This window comes from Tetrahymena thermophila (genome assembly GCF_000189635.1).
Source record: "Tetrahymena thermophila SB210 genomic scaffold scf_8254592, whole genome shotgun sequence".
Lineage (NCBI taxonomy): Eukaryota > Ciliophora > Oligohymenophorea > Hymenostomatida > Tetrahymenidae > Tetrahymena > Tetrahymena thermophila.
This window is the reverse complement of record NW_002476363.1, coordinates 585,886-602,814: the sequence shown is the minus strand read 5'-3', so window position 1 is coordinate 602,814 and position 16,929 is coordinate 585,886. Positions and strand designations below refer to the sequence as shown.

The window sequence follows — 16,929 nt, the reverse complement described above, 5'->3', positions numbered from 1 at the left end:
TTATTTTATAAAATTTTTAAAGTATGATTAATGTAAAATAAATAAATAAATTAATAAATAAATAAGTATAAATTATTGATCCTTTTTTTTCAAAATATATTTAGAATAAATAAATTATTATTAAAAATAATTAAATAAATAATAAAATTATTCTAAATATTATATAAATCCCAAATTTATTTTATATAATTTATTTATAAATTTTATAATTATAAGGGGGAGAAATCATAACCGTTAGATTTTTTAATAGTCTGAAGAAACTATTTTTAAAGGTATTTAGTATTGATTTTCAATAAAAAGATATTTTAGACCCCCTTTTTAATTTATTTGATTTATTTTAAAAAATATGAAATTAAAAATACCCATAAAATATTCAGTAACTTAATTAAGTAATTTGATGTAAATAAAAAGGAATCAAGAAAGAAATAAAAAATTACATTCAGATTTTTATTGTAATTAAGGTAGTTTTTAACCCAAAATGTCCTCAAAGGGACTATAATTAGTATAAAATAAGATACTATTCTATACAAAATAACAACTAAGCTATTCATATAAACTCGTATTTAGTAATCGCTTTGTGTTTCATCCTAAATTTTGGTTTTATATGCAAAAAGTTTATGAAAGATGAAATTAATAATGCAAAAGTTACATAAGGGACAAATGTACAGTGGTAATCATTAAGTATTAAATATGTTGTACCAATTAAATTAAATAGCTATCCAACTACGCTCCATTTTATGAGTTTCCTATAATAAATTAATTAGTAAAAATCTACTTAGAAAAGTTAATTTTTCTATTTAACAATAAATAAATAAATAATCAATCAGTAAGATATTGAAAAAATTCTAAAGTCTATTTTATTAAAAATTAAGTAACATTAAGCATAATATTTTTGAATAATATGGAATATCATTTTTTTGTTATTATTTATTTTTATTAAAATTAATTATCTAACTAACTCTTAATTTGTAATTTGTAAAACCAATTAAAATTATTACCAAACATTTTCCATTTATTTATTATAAAGCTACTCATTTTCTACGCCTGAGACATATATTATTGTGTCAACTCTTTTTTATAATAGCTTTCCTAATTATTGAAAAAAATATTTAAAATAATCAGTATTAAAAAGAAAAAAGTAAGTTGGTCATTCATTGATTGATTAATTTTTGACTGATGAAAGAAATTTAAACTAATAATGAATATATATTTTATGCATAGATCAAATCAAAATTTACCTAATATTATAAAGCCTAAAGTTAAAATAAAATTGATTCCTCTTGTATATCCAAAAATACTCTCTAGATAAATTTTAAATAATAGTTTAAATATATTGTTAGTAAGTAAGTAAGTAAGTTATTGCAATCAGACATTAAACTTCTTCTTTAGAATGAATAGTATTAAATGTCTTATACTTCTATATTAAATTAAGTAAGCAACAAGTTAAATTACATTTGCAGAGTATTTATGGGTTCATCGAATCTTGTACAAAGTTGAAAATAAGGATGCAAGTATAAGAAAACCAAAATATATAAAGGATAACTCGTATATGTTTCCTTTGTATAACAATTTCTTACTGATAAGACTTAATAACTTTAAGGCAAAAATAATAAACTAAATAGCAGTAGTAGACATTTTAGAACCAGTACATTACGTAGTAGGTTTATTTATATGGTCTGTAGATGTTTTATATTTCAAATACTATTTTTAACGCAAAAAATATTATGATGTTGAAAATTTTATTTTTATTGAATAAATAAATGTCAGTAATTTGGTTCTTTTTTTTATTTCGCATAGCAAGATGTTAATTTGCAAATTAAAATGAAAAAGAGTGGCAATTAATTACATATTGTTTAAGATGCCAGCATGTAAAGCATGATCAACTTTTTTGAGAATGCTGACATTGATATTTTTAAGCGTTTATAGATCTAAATAAAAACTAAAGCCATCACAAATAAGTTGGCCAAGAGAAGCAAGAGCAGTCTTAATATTAAATAAAAAAATAAATATTAAAGATGGAAGTTTGTTAGAAGAGTGATATATTTATTTATTCATTTATAAAATGAAATATTTTTATGTTCATTTCATGTATTTATTTATAAGGAAGGAGTGCCTCAAAATTTAAGATTAATAAAAGAAACAAAAGCAAAAAAAAGAAAGAAAGAATTTGTAAAGAAAAGTGATTAATGCTTTAGCTTTCAATGCTTAGAAATATTTCAATTTACAAGTTGAAGAAAATAAGTTTAAAAATATATTTTTAAAATATTACTGAAGACAGAAAGGCATAGCAAATGTTTCAAAACAAGTAATGAACGAATTAGATTCGATTTATTGCACTTTTTATAGCTCTTATATATTCATTTTATCGAGCCTGCCTGAATGTTTATTTAAAATGATTTGGAGAATACTTTTGCTATACAAATTAAAAAGAGGTATTTACTGAAGATATTCTTTTTTATTTGATTTTGTTATTTATTTATTTACTTTCTTAAGCTATAATTATTCTTTTGCTTATGTTTTTTGTCAATATTAATTAATTACGTTCTTTATTTATTTACAATTTGCTAATCGATCAATCAACCAAAAAAAAAAAAAAGCAAACAAACAAACAAACAATCAAACAATCATTCGATCAAATTAAATTTCCAATGGAATTTTAATAGATTAATAATTAATTGTTTGATAATTAAACTAAGCAAGTTAATTGCATATCAAACTAATAAATAGTTTTCTCAACAAAAGTGCTTTGACAAATTAATAATATACTGCTCATTACATTTACTTCTTTTAAAATTATCTATGATTACTTCAATAAATTTGTCTTAATTATTAAATATAACATAATTTTTATGAGTATGTTCTAGTTGCTAATAGCAATAAAAATTTATTTTTTAAAATAAACTGGAATAGAATTTTTAATTTACTATTTTCACATATCCAATTTTAATTAAATAATAGAAAAAAAATTGTGGATTTAACAATTGTCATTTTAATTAATTATGAAATCGATTGAAGATTAATTGGTTCATGTATAAGACCAGAAAATTTATATTAACCAAATTATTAGTTTAAATTTCATTTAGCAATATTCTATTTTTTGTTTCAATTTATAAAATGCATAGATCAATAGAAAGTTTAATAAATTGGTTTATTTTTTATTTATTAATTAATTAATCTATGGAATCAATTATAAGGGAATCTATCTTTGATTAAAAATATTACACATGGAATTAATTTCTTTTTCAAATTCAATTAAAGAAAGTAAAATAAACTATAAATGTATACTTTAACAGCGTAATTCTTTTATATTCATCAAATATGATTTATATTTTCTTATTTTAATGTTACACTTGTCATTAATTAAGTTGGCTTATTTCTTTTATTTTGGATCAATATATCAATAAATATTTCTGATTTTCTATGGCTAATATTTTACTAAAATTGTTTAGCAGATTAGAAAAAAATTATCGAATCCTAGATCTCAAAGTTATCCAATAAATTATTTTTTTGAAAACTATTTTATCAAACACTAAATAATATGAAAGCATTTTCATTTTGTTACAGTTTCTCAGTATGACTGATAACTTACTTAATTTTTAGATTTATATTTTCCCTCCCTCTGAATGTGAATTCCTTATTAAATAATTTAAAGTAATAGTAATCGACTGATTGTGATTTCCAAAAATATTTATCTGAAATTAATTATATTAATGGTAAAATTTTGTATTTTAAAATATTCAAATTTATGAGAAGAAATATTTGATTTAAAAATAAAATAAGTTACTAATTTATTCTTTAAATTTAAAATAAATCTATTTAATAGACAGTTAGTTAACCATATTTTAATTTTAGACATATAAACCCTAAAAATTATAAAATGTTACTCTCTAATTTTATATTTTTATATTACAATTAATGTGTTATTTTAATTAATATTACAATAACTATCAATAATTATAATATACAGTAAAATCACTGAGGGTGGGTTGATTTATTGATATATCCCAAACAATATTTGTTTATTTCCATATTTATCCAACTTTTCATTCAATATACTAATTAAGTTTTTCTAAAAAAAATAACTTAAATCCTCAAATAAAATTAGATTCTACTTATTCAATAAGATTATAAAATATTTTCTTGTTTAAATTTTTTAAAAAATAGGAATTAAATAAAAAAGTTATAATATAGTTATGAGGATTTAAGATATTATCATATTAATAAATTTATTTTATTTTTTATCTATTTTAAAGTAAAATTAGATAAAAATACAAGCTTTTAGCAAATATTTAAATATGCTTTTATAGTTAAAATTCATAGATTTATTTATAAACTTGATTTTAATTTAATTAATTATTTTATTTGTTTTTAATAAAAATTGTTTTAAATGAAGAATCAATTTAAAAAATAATTTTTAAGAAAAAATTTGATGATTAATTAATGCAATTAATTTTATTTTTTAGTCCTCATAAAATAATTTTTAATATAAAATTATTAATAATTTTTTTTTAGAATAAATTTCCTCTAAAATAAATATTTTTGATTAATTTATATATTTATAATTCTGATTAAATTAACCTTTCAGCAGGCTTCCATTGTTACGTTAAGATAAAATGTGTGTTAGCTAATAGAAGGAATGATAACTGAGTCCATGCATTTAGGATCTTCACCTGAACTATTGCATTCTTTGTAAGAAGTAAAATTAGCATTATACCATATTTCTTAGCTCTCATGATGGAATCCTAAGAAGCGAGGAGGTAAGTGAGGGACAATATCTTTATCATGGACTATTCTCTTTATCTGAGGCAATTCATTCATTATATATAAAGCAAAAGCTTTGTTGCCAATACGAGGCTATCCAAAGTTATAAATGTAATCTATATGGACATAATTTTTTAATTCAAGAGCAGCAAAAATGCTTATGGCTGCTCCCAATGAGTGACCTGTTATGACAATTGATGCTGTTGGATATTTATTCTTCAACTTTAGAGTATCTTAAAGAGTTTAATTATTAAATCCCTTGTAAGCATTCCAAAAACCTAAATGAGCTCTACAATTGTCTTACTTGGTGTGACATTAAGGGTACTTGACAAGAGTGAAAGAAAAATCGGAAATGTAATTTCTTGGGTTTACAGACCCTCTAAAAGCAACAACTATTTAGTTATCGGCTTGACTGTAAGCAGTGTAAGCTTAAGTTTAGAATTTATCACTTGAATATATTGTAATATCTGTAACATTCTAGTTATAGCTGCAAACAGAACAGCTCCAATCTTAAATTCTAGTTGAGCCGCAGCCTGCAGTAGCTGCGTAGTGCATAAAAGATTTAGCTAGCCCTTCATCATATTGCTATTCTATTTCGCAAAATACGAAGCAAACTATGCACAATAAAATTAAACCGCTGAATTTATTTCTCATTTTAAAAGCTTAATCTTATTTTTTATATTGTATTATTTATTATTTATTTGATTTGCTTATTTTTTTGATGATAAACATATGCGAAAATAAGATTTTTTGGTAAATTCTTTTATTAGTTTAGTATAATTAAATTATTGGTGGTGGTTACTAGCATGATGCGATTTATGTGAAAATGATATCAAATATGCTTATTTGTTACAATCACAACAAAGATAAACATCACAAGAAATTTACAATTAATTCATTAAATTTTAATGATTAGTTTGATATTCTGATAGCATTTCGAGTACAAATAAAGAATAAATATATATAAATAGATTTTTAATTAGTTTGTTTGTTTGTTTAATTATTGAAAATAACATTAATTGATAATTTTTAAAAACAGTACTTTGATTTGAGTAAAATTGACTAAAAATTAGGAGAAATGTTTGTTTGTTTTATTTTTATATTTAATATCCTTTTAAGATAGATTTATTGATTATTAGCAAATTATAAAATGATAAAAAGCCTGTTTAATATAAATTAATTTGTTAAAATATTTTTTTAAAGTTTATTTTTTTATTTCAGTCGAAGTGTCCAGTGCAGCGCCACTCTTTCATGTTACACTCGGCAAGAGTAGTTAATTTATTAACAGAAGTACCTCTGCACTGACAAGAATAAGCACTGTATGAGCTATCGCTAATGGCTTTCTATTTTATATGAACGTATGTCAAATAAATATTTTCTATTTTTGAATAACAATATAAATTTTACTGTAATCAATTTTTCTTTTCTTGAGAAGTTATTCCTAAAGAATAATAGATCTGCATCCTAAGCCCATTTATAATCAACTAATTTAGTGATCATTATATTACATAAAGAGCATCTTTTAAATTGCGTACAACAAATTTAGTTAGATTTTAATTTATAAAATATGTTTGTTACCTTAAAGCATTACAGACTCTTTTTCTCATATTAAATTCGTCACTTGCATAATCTGAATTACCATTACAAAGATAAGGATTCAAGCAAGTTCTATTTTTAAAATTATTTGCTATTATCATACATATATCGTATAATATTAATCAAATTAATACGTTAGCTTTTGATTAGCTTTAGGAGCATCACTCTATTTAATTGGCTATGAAATATCTTATTATGCTACCTTTGTTTAACCCTTTTAAACTTTATAATCTTCTTGATTAAGAATGTCTAATAGATCATCAATATCTCCTAATCCTTTATTCTTAAAATAATTATAATAGGTTATAGAAAGAGAGATTTAAAATTAACTTATTGATAAACTAATCATATTACATTATCATTAGATGATTGCTTATAGCTTTAATTTGAAATATATTAATCTTTTTATAAACTTGTTTATGGCTTTGTTGGAACTGAAGTAGGTTTAAAGTAATCTTCATCTTCTTGAAACGGATTATATTTATTTAATGTAGAGTTAGTATTGGGTTAATTGCTAACGCTTGTAAGCTTTTGGTCATAAGATTGATAAGATGTTTATTAAAATGATCCAGTAGCTGAAGTACTTTTTTATTAGCTTCCCTATTGCTTTTATTTGACATTCATATTTGAAAAATCAAGGTCATCTAACTGATTTAGCAAATCGTCTACGTTCATACTTATTTGTTAACTTAGCTTTATTACAAAATACAACCTATATTTTAAAAGGCAATTAACTAACTAACTAATTAGCTAACTATTAATATCTATCTATCTATGCTTTTTTTAAAAATTAATTTGGAAATAAATCTTCAATATTTAATTTTTTAAAAGCTAATTATTTAATATATTTTTATAAATTTTAATTAACAGTAGATGAATGAGTCATAAACAAGAAATATAATTTTGATCCACAAATTCATTTTACTTATTTTTAAATATAAAATTAATTAATTAAGTAACAAGTCTGTCTTGTAAAAAATATTCTTTTTCAAAATATTTTTTTAATTTGAAATTTATTAAATTTTTATTTGGTTTTCTAATTGCTTACAAAATTAATTATTTAGAAATATTAAAAAATTAGAAGATTAAATTACAATTTCCAACAGCATCTAACAAATAATTTAAATTTATGCAAATAATTAGTTTAAAATTAAAAACAAATATTTCCTCTAACATATTGACTGAACATAATTTTTCATTTTAATTTTTTTTATTTATTAATTTTATGTATTTTATATTGTTTATTCATTTATGTTTAATCTATTTGTTTATTTATTTATCTATTTTTAATTGGATATTTTTATTTATTTATTTTTTATTTGTTTAATTTTAATTTATTTATTTATTTTTAATTTTATTTGTTTATTTTTAAATTTATTCAAATTTTTTATTTGTTTTTTAATTTTTTTTTCAGGTCTATGATGATGGAGGCGGTGATGAAGATGCTCTGTTTTTTAAGCTAGCTTTTATTTTAAAAAATACTTTTTATAAATTCAAGAACATTGTAAGATAAGAGTCGGAAGAGAATTGCTCTGAGGGAGCGGTTCCGGGATTTTTAAATTGATTTTTATTGCATTCATGAAGATTAAAAACTTTTGCGATAGGATTGGAGGTCATTATTTATTTTTTGGTATGTTTAAAAAACTTTCATTACTTAGAATGCATTAAAAATATATTTCCTTTTAAAAAACTTAGAAAATATTTGTCAAAAATATTTTCTTTTTTATGTTTGTTTTTAATGGGAATGCCCATTAGATATTTTATCTTTCGAAAGATTTTGGTTTTTCTTTCTGAAATTAGTTTTTTATATTTGTTTTATTAAATTAATAATTTATATTTCTTTTGAGCAGATAATCTTATTAAAATGAAGCAATCTAATTAATTAATTAATTAATTAATTTGTTTATCTTACAAAATTAATTGACAAGAAAAGAAGAAAAAAATTAATTAAGAGAAGATATTTATTATTGTAATTAATTTGTATAATTTTTTACACACAAATAAATATTAATGAACAGTTTGTAATTAACTTGAGAATATTTTAATTAATTAATTTATAAAAAATTTTGTTGGATTGATGGGTTTTATTAGTGTTTTTATAAAATCAAACAAAAGTATTAAATAAATAGCTGCTTTTTAATTAATAACGTGAATATATCCTTAAAAGAAATGACTATTCACAGCGGCTTTGCTACTCGATAGTAGGAGACTAATTATAATAAATGTGTTGAGGCTCTGGTAGTTGTTCTTTTTAAAAGAGTTATTAAGGTTTATACTAAGGAAGAATGCGACGAAGAGTAATTTAAACAATATCTCATAAAAATATTATCGTGCATGCATGAGCTAGAAGCTAACAAATACGCTCCACCAAAATATTCTAAAAGATCAGATTATTTATGCTAAATTCTTTAAATAGATTACAAGTCTTCATTCAAATTATGTTTATAAGACTCTCTTCAGCCCAAGTCATCTAATTTGAACACTATTGCTAACTAAATAAAGCGAAATTATTATCGAAGTAATCCTTTTAGAATAATTTATAAATAAGTATTTTTAATTCAAATTTCTTAGAAATTACATGATAAATTAATTAATTTATAATTTAAACTTTCAACTGATAAATTACAAAAAGCAAGCCAGCATATTTTATTTTTTTTTTAAAATGTGATTATTCTTATTATCATTATGAATAGTTTACAACTGTTAAAAGACTTTAAATAAGGCAGCTACAGTTGCTAATGATAAAGATCCTTAGAGTTAAGCAAATGGAATTTATTAAGATGCAAATTAAGTTACTACATTGCGCAGTGGAAATAATTCTTTTGTTGTATGCAATTAAAATAGCAGTAAGATCATTTTAAAAAGAGTTTAGATTGATGAATTTATTTTAAATAATTAGGATAACTTAAGTAGCATTGCAAAAGAGGAAATTCATCAAACTGCTAAAATAAAGATAGATTTGCAGAAAAAGCTCGGCCTAAAAGTTCCTTGACTTAATCTCATTTATTAAAAAATTAGGAATGCAAAGGAATGAAAATAAATATTAAACATAAAGAAAATTGCTAAGAAAAAGATAAAAAATATCAGGACTACCTTGAAAAGTATAATGAAGACTATTTTAAAAATTTAGAGCAAAGTTCATTAGAGAAATCTTTATAAATATAAAATTCAAGCTATACAATTAATAAGGAACAACAACAAATTACTTATGAATAACAAGAAAGTAATAATGAAGATACTTTAACATAGATAGGCTGTTAAAATCCAATAGAGATGGATTATTCAGACGATTCTGTAAATATGAGAGGAATTTCAAAAGAAGATTGCACTTTATAAGATGAAGAATGGCTTATTAAAAATATAGAAGAGATATAAAATGGACAGCAAATAAGCTTTTAATCTCCTTTTTCATTTTCTCCTGAAAAATAGTATTTTAAATAAAAAAGTTTTGATTAAAGTAACAAATAAGAATAAGAATTGAATGAAGCAAAATAAAGTAGGAGATATACTAAATCTAAAAGTGCTTTAGCATACTCTCTTGGTATCAGCAAGCAGATTAATGAAATTGAAAATTAAAGCAATATTAACAAACAATCATTATCTTAATAAGAAGAAATTTTAAATGTTACAAATACGAACTTATAAAAAAGTGATTTAAATGCTAAAATGTCTACTACTACTACAGACGAGAATCAGTCTTTTGCATAGCAGAAAATATCAAAATTAAAATCAACAAAAAACTCAGAAGAAAACTTTGGTCAAGGCACTGCTTATTTTAAAGAATAAAATGAGCTAATAATATCTTCTTCTAAATTAAATTAAAATAAGAATAATTTGTAAACTAATGAAAACGAAAGCAAAAGTTAAAGTAGCTAAAAAACTAATAGGGAACAAAGATCATCATTAGACGAACGCAGTAAAATAGAAAACGATGGTGATTAAATTGATTAAAAAAATAATCTTGATAACTAAAATAAACCTCCTTTAGGTATACTTAACGTTGTAATACCAGGAAAGAAGATAACTATATAGGAAATCTCTGAGTAATTTATAAAATCTAGCAGTCCTTAGTTCTGTTAAAATTAAATAGATGCTATCAAGCAATAACTTAACATGCAAACTACCTACTTGTAAATTCAATAGCAATAACTTGATAAAAAAATGCAACAGCAACAGTAGGAATTACAAAAGCAACTTTAAAGCAATTAAATAAATCAACAGAAATTGATAAAAGCAGAATAAAATAATATTTAAATAGGAGGCCTTTAAGAAACTGGCAAATAAAATTAATATATTCAAGATACTCAAGATGAGAGTTAAACCTAAAATCAAATAGAAGAAATATAAGAAGAATAAGAAGAAGAGGAAGAATCTGTTTTTAAAGGAAGTCCCCAAAAGAAAAAGAACAAAATATAATAAATTCAACTTAGGTAGCTTAGAAAAGAAAGACAAATTCAGAATAGCAAATATAACGATATATAAAAAAACTAAAATATCGCTGCTGATGATAATAATGAATTAGAGTATAAATTTGAAGATATTTCAGCAAATAACTTAACATTAAAATAGAAAAACGCAGCTTCAAACAACTTTTAATAAACACTTAAATAAGAAATTTAGTAGGAAAACAATCTTAAGAAAGAAGAATAATTATAAAATAAAAATATTATACAATAAGAGACAATTAATATAAATAATGATTAAAAAAATTAACTGCATGATGATATTGCAAAAGCTTAAAATAAATAAATTAAAAGAAGAGTAAAAATACTACCTAGCTAATCAAATCATAATGAATCAAAGTAAGATGATTCATAATAAAAAATATTCTAAGATATATCTAATATTCATTAAAATAAGCTGCTAAATGAGTAAGAATATTGCAAGGTGATTTAAAGATGTAAAACTGAATTATAGCATGAAAGATTACCTATTAATAATTAGCAAGATGCAAATAATGTCTAGAAGGTTCATAAGACCATAGATTATGAAAATGACAAAAAAATCAACGATTCTAAAATCCCAACACGATTTTGTAATTAAATAGGCAAACAATCAGTTAAAGAGTGTTAAGAGATTATTGATAGGAAAAATTCTATTGAACCAACAATTCCTAGCATTGAATATCAAAATCTCAGAATAACCTCAAATGGGTCTGTTTAAAGAAACTAAAGTGCTTAATCAAAAAGTAGGCATACTTAATAAATCAATATAAGTCTTTCACCAACATTTCACCACTAACCCAAAGACAGCAATGAAAATAATAATACCAGCTTTCAATAAAAGGCATAGTTTAAAATATCTAAGAGAAGAGAGCTTTCATAAAGCTTTAGGGATTAATATGGTGAGTCTATAAAAGAGCTTAGCACTGAAATTTATATAAATAGTGTGAACTCTAAAAAAAATGAATATCTAACTCCTTTTTGGGGGGAAGAAAATAAATAAATTATAAAATAGACTTTTCCAAAGCAAGATGTTTAAAATAAATAAACTAATTAAATGAAATAAAGTAGCATGTATAGTAACCCAATAAAAGAAACCATTTAAAATAATGAGAGTTAACAAGGAAAGAAATAAATGTAAGAAAATGATAATAGCAAAGGAAATAACTAAATAGCATACTCTTTCTACCCTAATTAGTATGAAAACAGTTAAACTATTGATTAAACAAATAAGGATATTACATTGTCCAATATTCTAAATGGCCCATATAACCCTTAGCATTTAAGCTAGCTTTAAAAATTACCAAAAGAAAAGAAAGATAGCACAAAAAGCCCAAAAACAAAAGTTAGATCTTATACTTCTCATTCTTTCACTCAAAATAACAACTTTAAGTAGAGCAATGAGAATTCAAATGCTTTAATCTTTACTCAAATGCCAGCTAAAGTTTACTACTAACCCTCTAATTCAAACTCTCCAATATCTACTATTTCTGCTACTTCTAATTCCACCAATAATAAAAAACTCAATTTTAAAAACAAGTAATTAGAAAAGGACTCTTATTTTAGATTTTGAAGAAAATAAATTAATTAATTTCTAACTATTCTAATGGAAATTTTAATTATTATTCTAGCAGAAATATTTTGATTTGGAATTTTAATTAAATTTATTAAATGAAAACTACTTAATGCATTTTATTTATTTATATTAGATTTTAATATTTGCTATGAACAAATTTCATAAAAGATTTTATTTTTTAAATTTTAGAGTGTTATCATTTATTTATTTATTAAAATATTTTTCTATTCCAATTTTAAATTTTGAATTCTAAGAAATAGAAAGCCAATTTGAAATTCAATTTAATTTTTTCTTATCAGGAAAGCTTTTTGTATTTTGTTTTTTGATCATTTATGTATGATTGTATGTATGACTGTATATTTATTTAGTAGATTTTAAGTTGAAATAGTTTCTTGCCAATTAAAATAAAAATATAATATTTTTAATTCTTTTTATTTACTAAACTAGCAAGCAAGCAAGCCAAAACCATCCATGAATTCTTTTAATAAATAAAGATATCTTCATTATTTATAACATCGAAAGTTTTAATATTATAAATGTTCCATGATGTAGGAAAAAAGATAGTAGAGTAAAAGATAAAGATGTGCAGCAATTTATTTAAAATATCTAAGTTGTGATGAATAAAAATAAATAGAAAAATTTGAAGGTAGTGAATGTCTATTTATTGATTGGTGGAGTGATGGACGCTAACTTTTCGAATCAAATAGAGAATTTTGTTTTAAATAACTCAGCATAAATGTTGAAAAACTAGTGGGCGTAATTGATTTTTAAAATTTATCAAAATTTTTGAGCTGCTTCCCAAATCTAGAAGATTTTGAAGTAAAAATACCCTATTAGTTTTAAATTGGAGAACAGGAAGCTGTTTATTTTGGAGAAGGACTTAAAAATCTTGCAAATTTACAAAATTTATCTCTTTGCATAAATGTTAATTAAAGAGGAGCAGAATTATTAGGTGACACTTTAGTATAACTTAAGAAATTATAAGGTATTAAAATAAAACTAGCTAAATTTTAAAATGTTGGAGATTTGGGTATTTAAAGAATTTGCTAGGGGATCTAGACTTCAAAGGAATAATTAAAAATGCTTAGCTTATAAATTGGCTATTTCAATTAAATTGGATAATTAGGAGTATAAAGTATAGCAAAATGTATAAGATAGCTAGACATGCTAGAGTTTCTTAATTTGAACATAAAGAAAAATAATGACTTAGATGCAGCTGGTTTCAGTGATGTCTATGAATCTATTTAAAGTAGAAAATTATTGAAGTGTTTAGCTCTAACTTTGACTGTGCCTGATTCTGTATAAATAAATCAACTTTAAAATAAAATGGAGTGTAAAGATAGTTTGTAAAAATATTTTGTAAATTTAGATTTGCATGATTTAAATATGATTTTTTTTTGCAAATCTCTCATTTAATTTTCTAATTTGTAAGAAATAACAATAAACTTAAATTATTCTTAATAGTTAGAGGCTATTATTTAAATTGCAGAGTCTTTGGAATATATTAGAAATATAAAAACATTAATCATTAGAAGCTAAAGAATACAATACATTGATATACCTATCAAAGTATTACAACCTTATATAAAGACCTTAAGCTAAATAGTATTTTTGCACTTAGATTTTTAATTGTCTTATTACAATTAACCATTAAGATAATAATATCAATCTTTTTATAAAACAAAAAGATTAGTTGAAATAAATATCACATGAAATAATTAATTATCAAATTTTAAACAAACAAACAACATACTTTCATTTTAATTCTTTCGTATTTTTTATTTTTGAAGAAGAAAAACATTTCAAACAAATAAACAAACAAACATAAAAAATAAATTGATTTTTAAATAAATATAATAAAAAAAAGACAGACATAACATCGTAAATGAGTAAAATCATCTCTATATATTTCTTTTTTTTAAATGATTAAAAATTGTTTTCGAATACATTTAGAAGTCAGTCACAAATAAATATAAAATAATCAACAATTATATTATTAATGAATGAATGAATGTATGTTTGAAAGATTCATGAAATTAATTAATTAATTATTTGTTTATATATTTATTTATTATTCTTAAAAATAAATATTAATTATTATTTTTTAGGAAATGGAACTCAGTTTTACAAAAATAACATTTCTTTGTTTTAATTAAGATGCCCTTTAATAAGGAATAAGTTAAAAAGATATCTATCTATTTTTAATTGTTTTATTTGGTTTTTTAGTTGTTTGTTTGTATGCTTGTTATTTCTTTCTTTCTTTCTATCTCCTAATAATAAATAAGAGAAGAAAATAAGGATATGAACTCAATATTCTAATAAAAAAATTGTTTGATTAATCAAGAGTTAAAGATTTAATTAAAGAGAAAAACAAAAATAAGTAAAAAAGAACAAGTGTGGTGAACAATAGTTGCTTATTATAAAATAATTAATATTAAAATGAATAATAAAATTTAAAAAATAATCCAATAATTTAATTATATTTAATAGTATGATCCTAAATAATTTTAGAGTTAAATTTTGGCATAAATAAATTCTGCTTCATGTTTGATACAATAAGATGAAATGCGTAACAATAATAATAATAATGATTATAATGATGACAATGATACAAATTAAAGCCCGTCGTTAAGATTGCTAATAAATAGTGTTTAAGAATTGTATACCCTCCTAAACTAAGCTCATAAGAAAAATGAGTAATAATTATTATAGTAATAAATTAGTTAAAATATTGTGTTTATCAAGGACCCTAATTGCTTTAATTCACCTCAGTAGGCTCATTAAGAGTAGATATAATCGTCATTAATTAAAAAATAAAATATTTTTATTGATAATAATGAGGAATATTAATTGAGAAGCTAAGAAAATATTGAAGATTGCGAATGCGAAGAAAATTAATAGACAACTTAACTTAAAAATTCTGCTGTTGATTAATATTTGCAAAAAAATAACAATGAAAAAGAATCAAACTCAAGATAAAAGCAAGCAGATATAATTATTATAGAATCAGACAATGAAAATTAAGATGAAGATAAAACAATTAATTATAATAGCAGTTAAAAAATAAGAAATAATAGATTTTTTTAATCAAAAATATAAAATAAATAAGGATTAAGTTAGATTTGTCAAAATAAAAATATTTTATAAGAGTAATTCTAGGAGGAAGACATCGAAGAGTAATAATTTAAAACGACAGTGTATGTTGGGTCAGCATATCACATGAAAAATAATAGTGTTTATTTTTATAAGATTTATAATGACAATATAAATTATTAAGACTCTTTTAAGTATTATTATTTTGAAGAAGATTTAGAGCAAGAAAGATTGTTTGATATTGTCATATTAATGTTAAAAAAAATAGCTAATTATAATATATCTCAAATTAACCTAAAATACTCTTTAGGGGAATAAAATCTTGTTTTAAAGAAAATTTTCGATAAAGATTCCACTTATAAATAAGAAATATACAATTAAAAAAAGAAACAAATATTTGATATCATTAAGACTAATAAAATTGACTTTTTTGAAGATAAACCAACATCTGAAAGAGAGTTCACAGAAATTTACTTTGAATGCTTGTAAGAAATTAAAAAATGGCCAAATTAAGCTAATCAAATCTAGAAAAGCTAAACAAAATTGGGAGATGTCAAAGAAAAAGAAAATCCAGAGATTGATAATTTTATTTTTGTAGATTAAGAATATTCAAAAGAATTGTATTTGTAGAACTAATTAAAAGAGTACTAGCATTGTATAAAAACTAAATAAAAAATTCCTTCCAACAATCCTTATTTACTTTTGAAACAACTCAATAAGGATAAAGGCTATGATTCAAATAATTTTTTAGACTCTTCTCCATACTCCGATATGGTTTCTTAAAACTCAACCCCATAGAATAATAAGTATTTAACTAAACGTAAATTAGTAATTTAAATAGATAGTGCAGAACAAATTAGTGACAGCTCCTCTCCAACTTATAAAACAAATTTCAGTTAAAAAAAAAGAAAATGAATATTAATTAATTCATTAAATTGCTAAAATATTATTGCTTACTTATTAAATCCTTTTTAACAAATTATAAAAATAAATAAATAAATAAATGTTACTTTATATTAAATTGTTTGGCTTTTCTTATCACTTTATAAATAAATAATTAATTAATTCTAAATTTTAATCATTTTACTTACCTATTCATCTTTTTGATATTAAAATTTCTTTTATTTAAATTTTAATTTATCTGCTGAAGTAGATAAATATTAATTAATAGCTATCTCTCAGTTTTATTTGCTTAACAAGTTTGATTTTACTAAGCTCCATTTAATTAATTACATTGATTTTAATAAAAATAAAATAAATTTAAAATTTTAGCTTAGAGGAATAATCACTGAATTGATAGCTTTAACTTGTATAAGTCAGCTAGCTAGCTAGCTAGCTAGATATTCAAATAAATTTAGTATTATGAACTCTTAATAAAAATATTTCAAAGAATTTATTTAATTTAATAAAAAAATTAAACTTTTAATATTTAATCAATTTAAACCTATTAGTAAAATTAGC

At 21.9% G+C, this 16,929-nt stretch overlaps 6 protein-coding genes across 6 annotated transcripts; 3 read left to right on the top strand and 3 right to left on the bottom strand. All coding sequences in view use genetic code 6, as the record gives it.

Annotated features, from left to right (window-relative positions):
- Positions 1-4,581: 4,581 nt before the first annotated feature.
- TTHERM_00717850 (lipase family protein) lies at positions 4,582-5,415 on the bottom strand (the record flags this gene model as incomplete). The annotated part of the gene is made up of 1 exon (XM_001015104.3): positions 4,582-5,415. The coding sequence occupies one exon, from the start codon at positions 5,413-5,415 to the stop codon at positions 4,582-4,584; it is 834 nt and encodes a 277-aa protein (XP_001015104.1).
- A 563-nt stretch (positions 5,416-5,978) lies between these two features.
- TTHERM_00717840 (C8orf37-like protein, putative) lies at positions 5,979-7,032 on the bottom strand (the record flags this gene model as incomplete). Its single annotated transcript, XM_001015103.3, has 5 exons — positions 5,979-6,104; positions 6,169-6,280; positions 6,340-6,429; positions 6,492-6,640; positions 6,712-7,032. The coding sequence occupies 5 exons, from the start codon at positions 7,030-7,032 to the stop codon at positions 5,979-5,981; spliced, it is 798 nt and encodes a 265-aa protein (XP_001015103.2).
- Positions 7,033-7,767: 735 nt separating this feature from the next.
- Positions 7,768-7,974, bottom strand: TTHERM_00717830 (hypothetical protein; the record flags this gene model as incomplete). The annotated part of the gene is made up of 1 exon (XM_001015102.1): positions 7,768-7,974. The coding sequence occupies one exon, from the start codon at positions 7,972-7,974 to the stop codon at positions 7,768-7,770; it is 207 nt and encodes a 68-aa protein (XP_001015102.1).
- A 465-nt stretch (positions 7,975-8,439) lies between these two features.
- TTHERM_00717820 (hypothetical protein) lies at positions 8,440-12,372 on the top strand (the record flags this gene model as incomplete). The annotated part of the gene is made up of 3 exons (XM_001015101.2): positions 8,440-8,875; positions 9,051-9,203; positions 9,257-12,372. The coding sequence occupies exons 1-3, from the start codon at positions 8,527-8,529 to the stop codon at positions 12,370-12,372; spliced, it is 3,618 nt and encodes a 1,205-aa protein (XP_001015101.2). The 5' UTR covers positions 8,440-8,526.
- A 351-nt stretch (positions 12,373-12,723) lies between these two features.
- On the top strand, positions 12,724-14,088 carry TTHERM_000717819 (hypothetical protein; the record flags this gene model as incomplete). Its single annotated transcript, XM_012798353.1, has 1 exon — positions 12,724-14,088. One exon carries the CDS (start codon positions 12,724-12,726, stop codon positions 14,086-14,088), a length of 1,365 nt encoding a protein of 454 aa, XP_012653807.1.
- Positions 14,089-14,814: 726 nt separating this feature from the next.
- Positions 14,815-16,383, top strand: TTHERM_00717810 (hypothetical protein; the record flags this gene model as incomplete). The annotated part of the gene is made up of 1 exon (XM_001015100.2): positions 14,815-16,383. One exon carries the CDS (start codon positions 14,815-14,817, stop codon positions 16,381-16,383), a length of 1,569 nt encoding a protein of 522 aa, XP_001015100.2.
- Between the last annotated feature and the right edge of the window lie 546 nt (positions 16,384-16,929).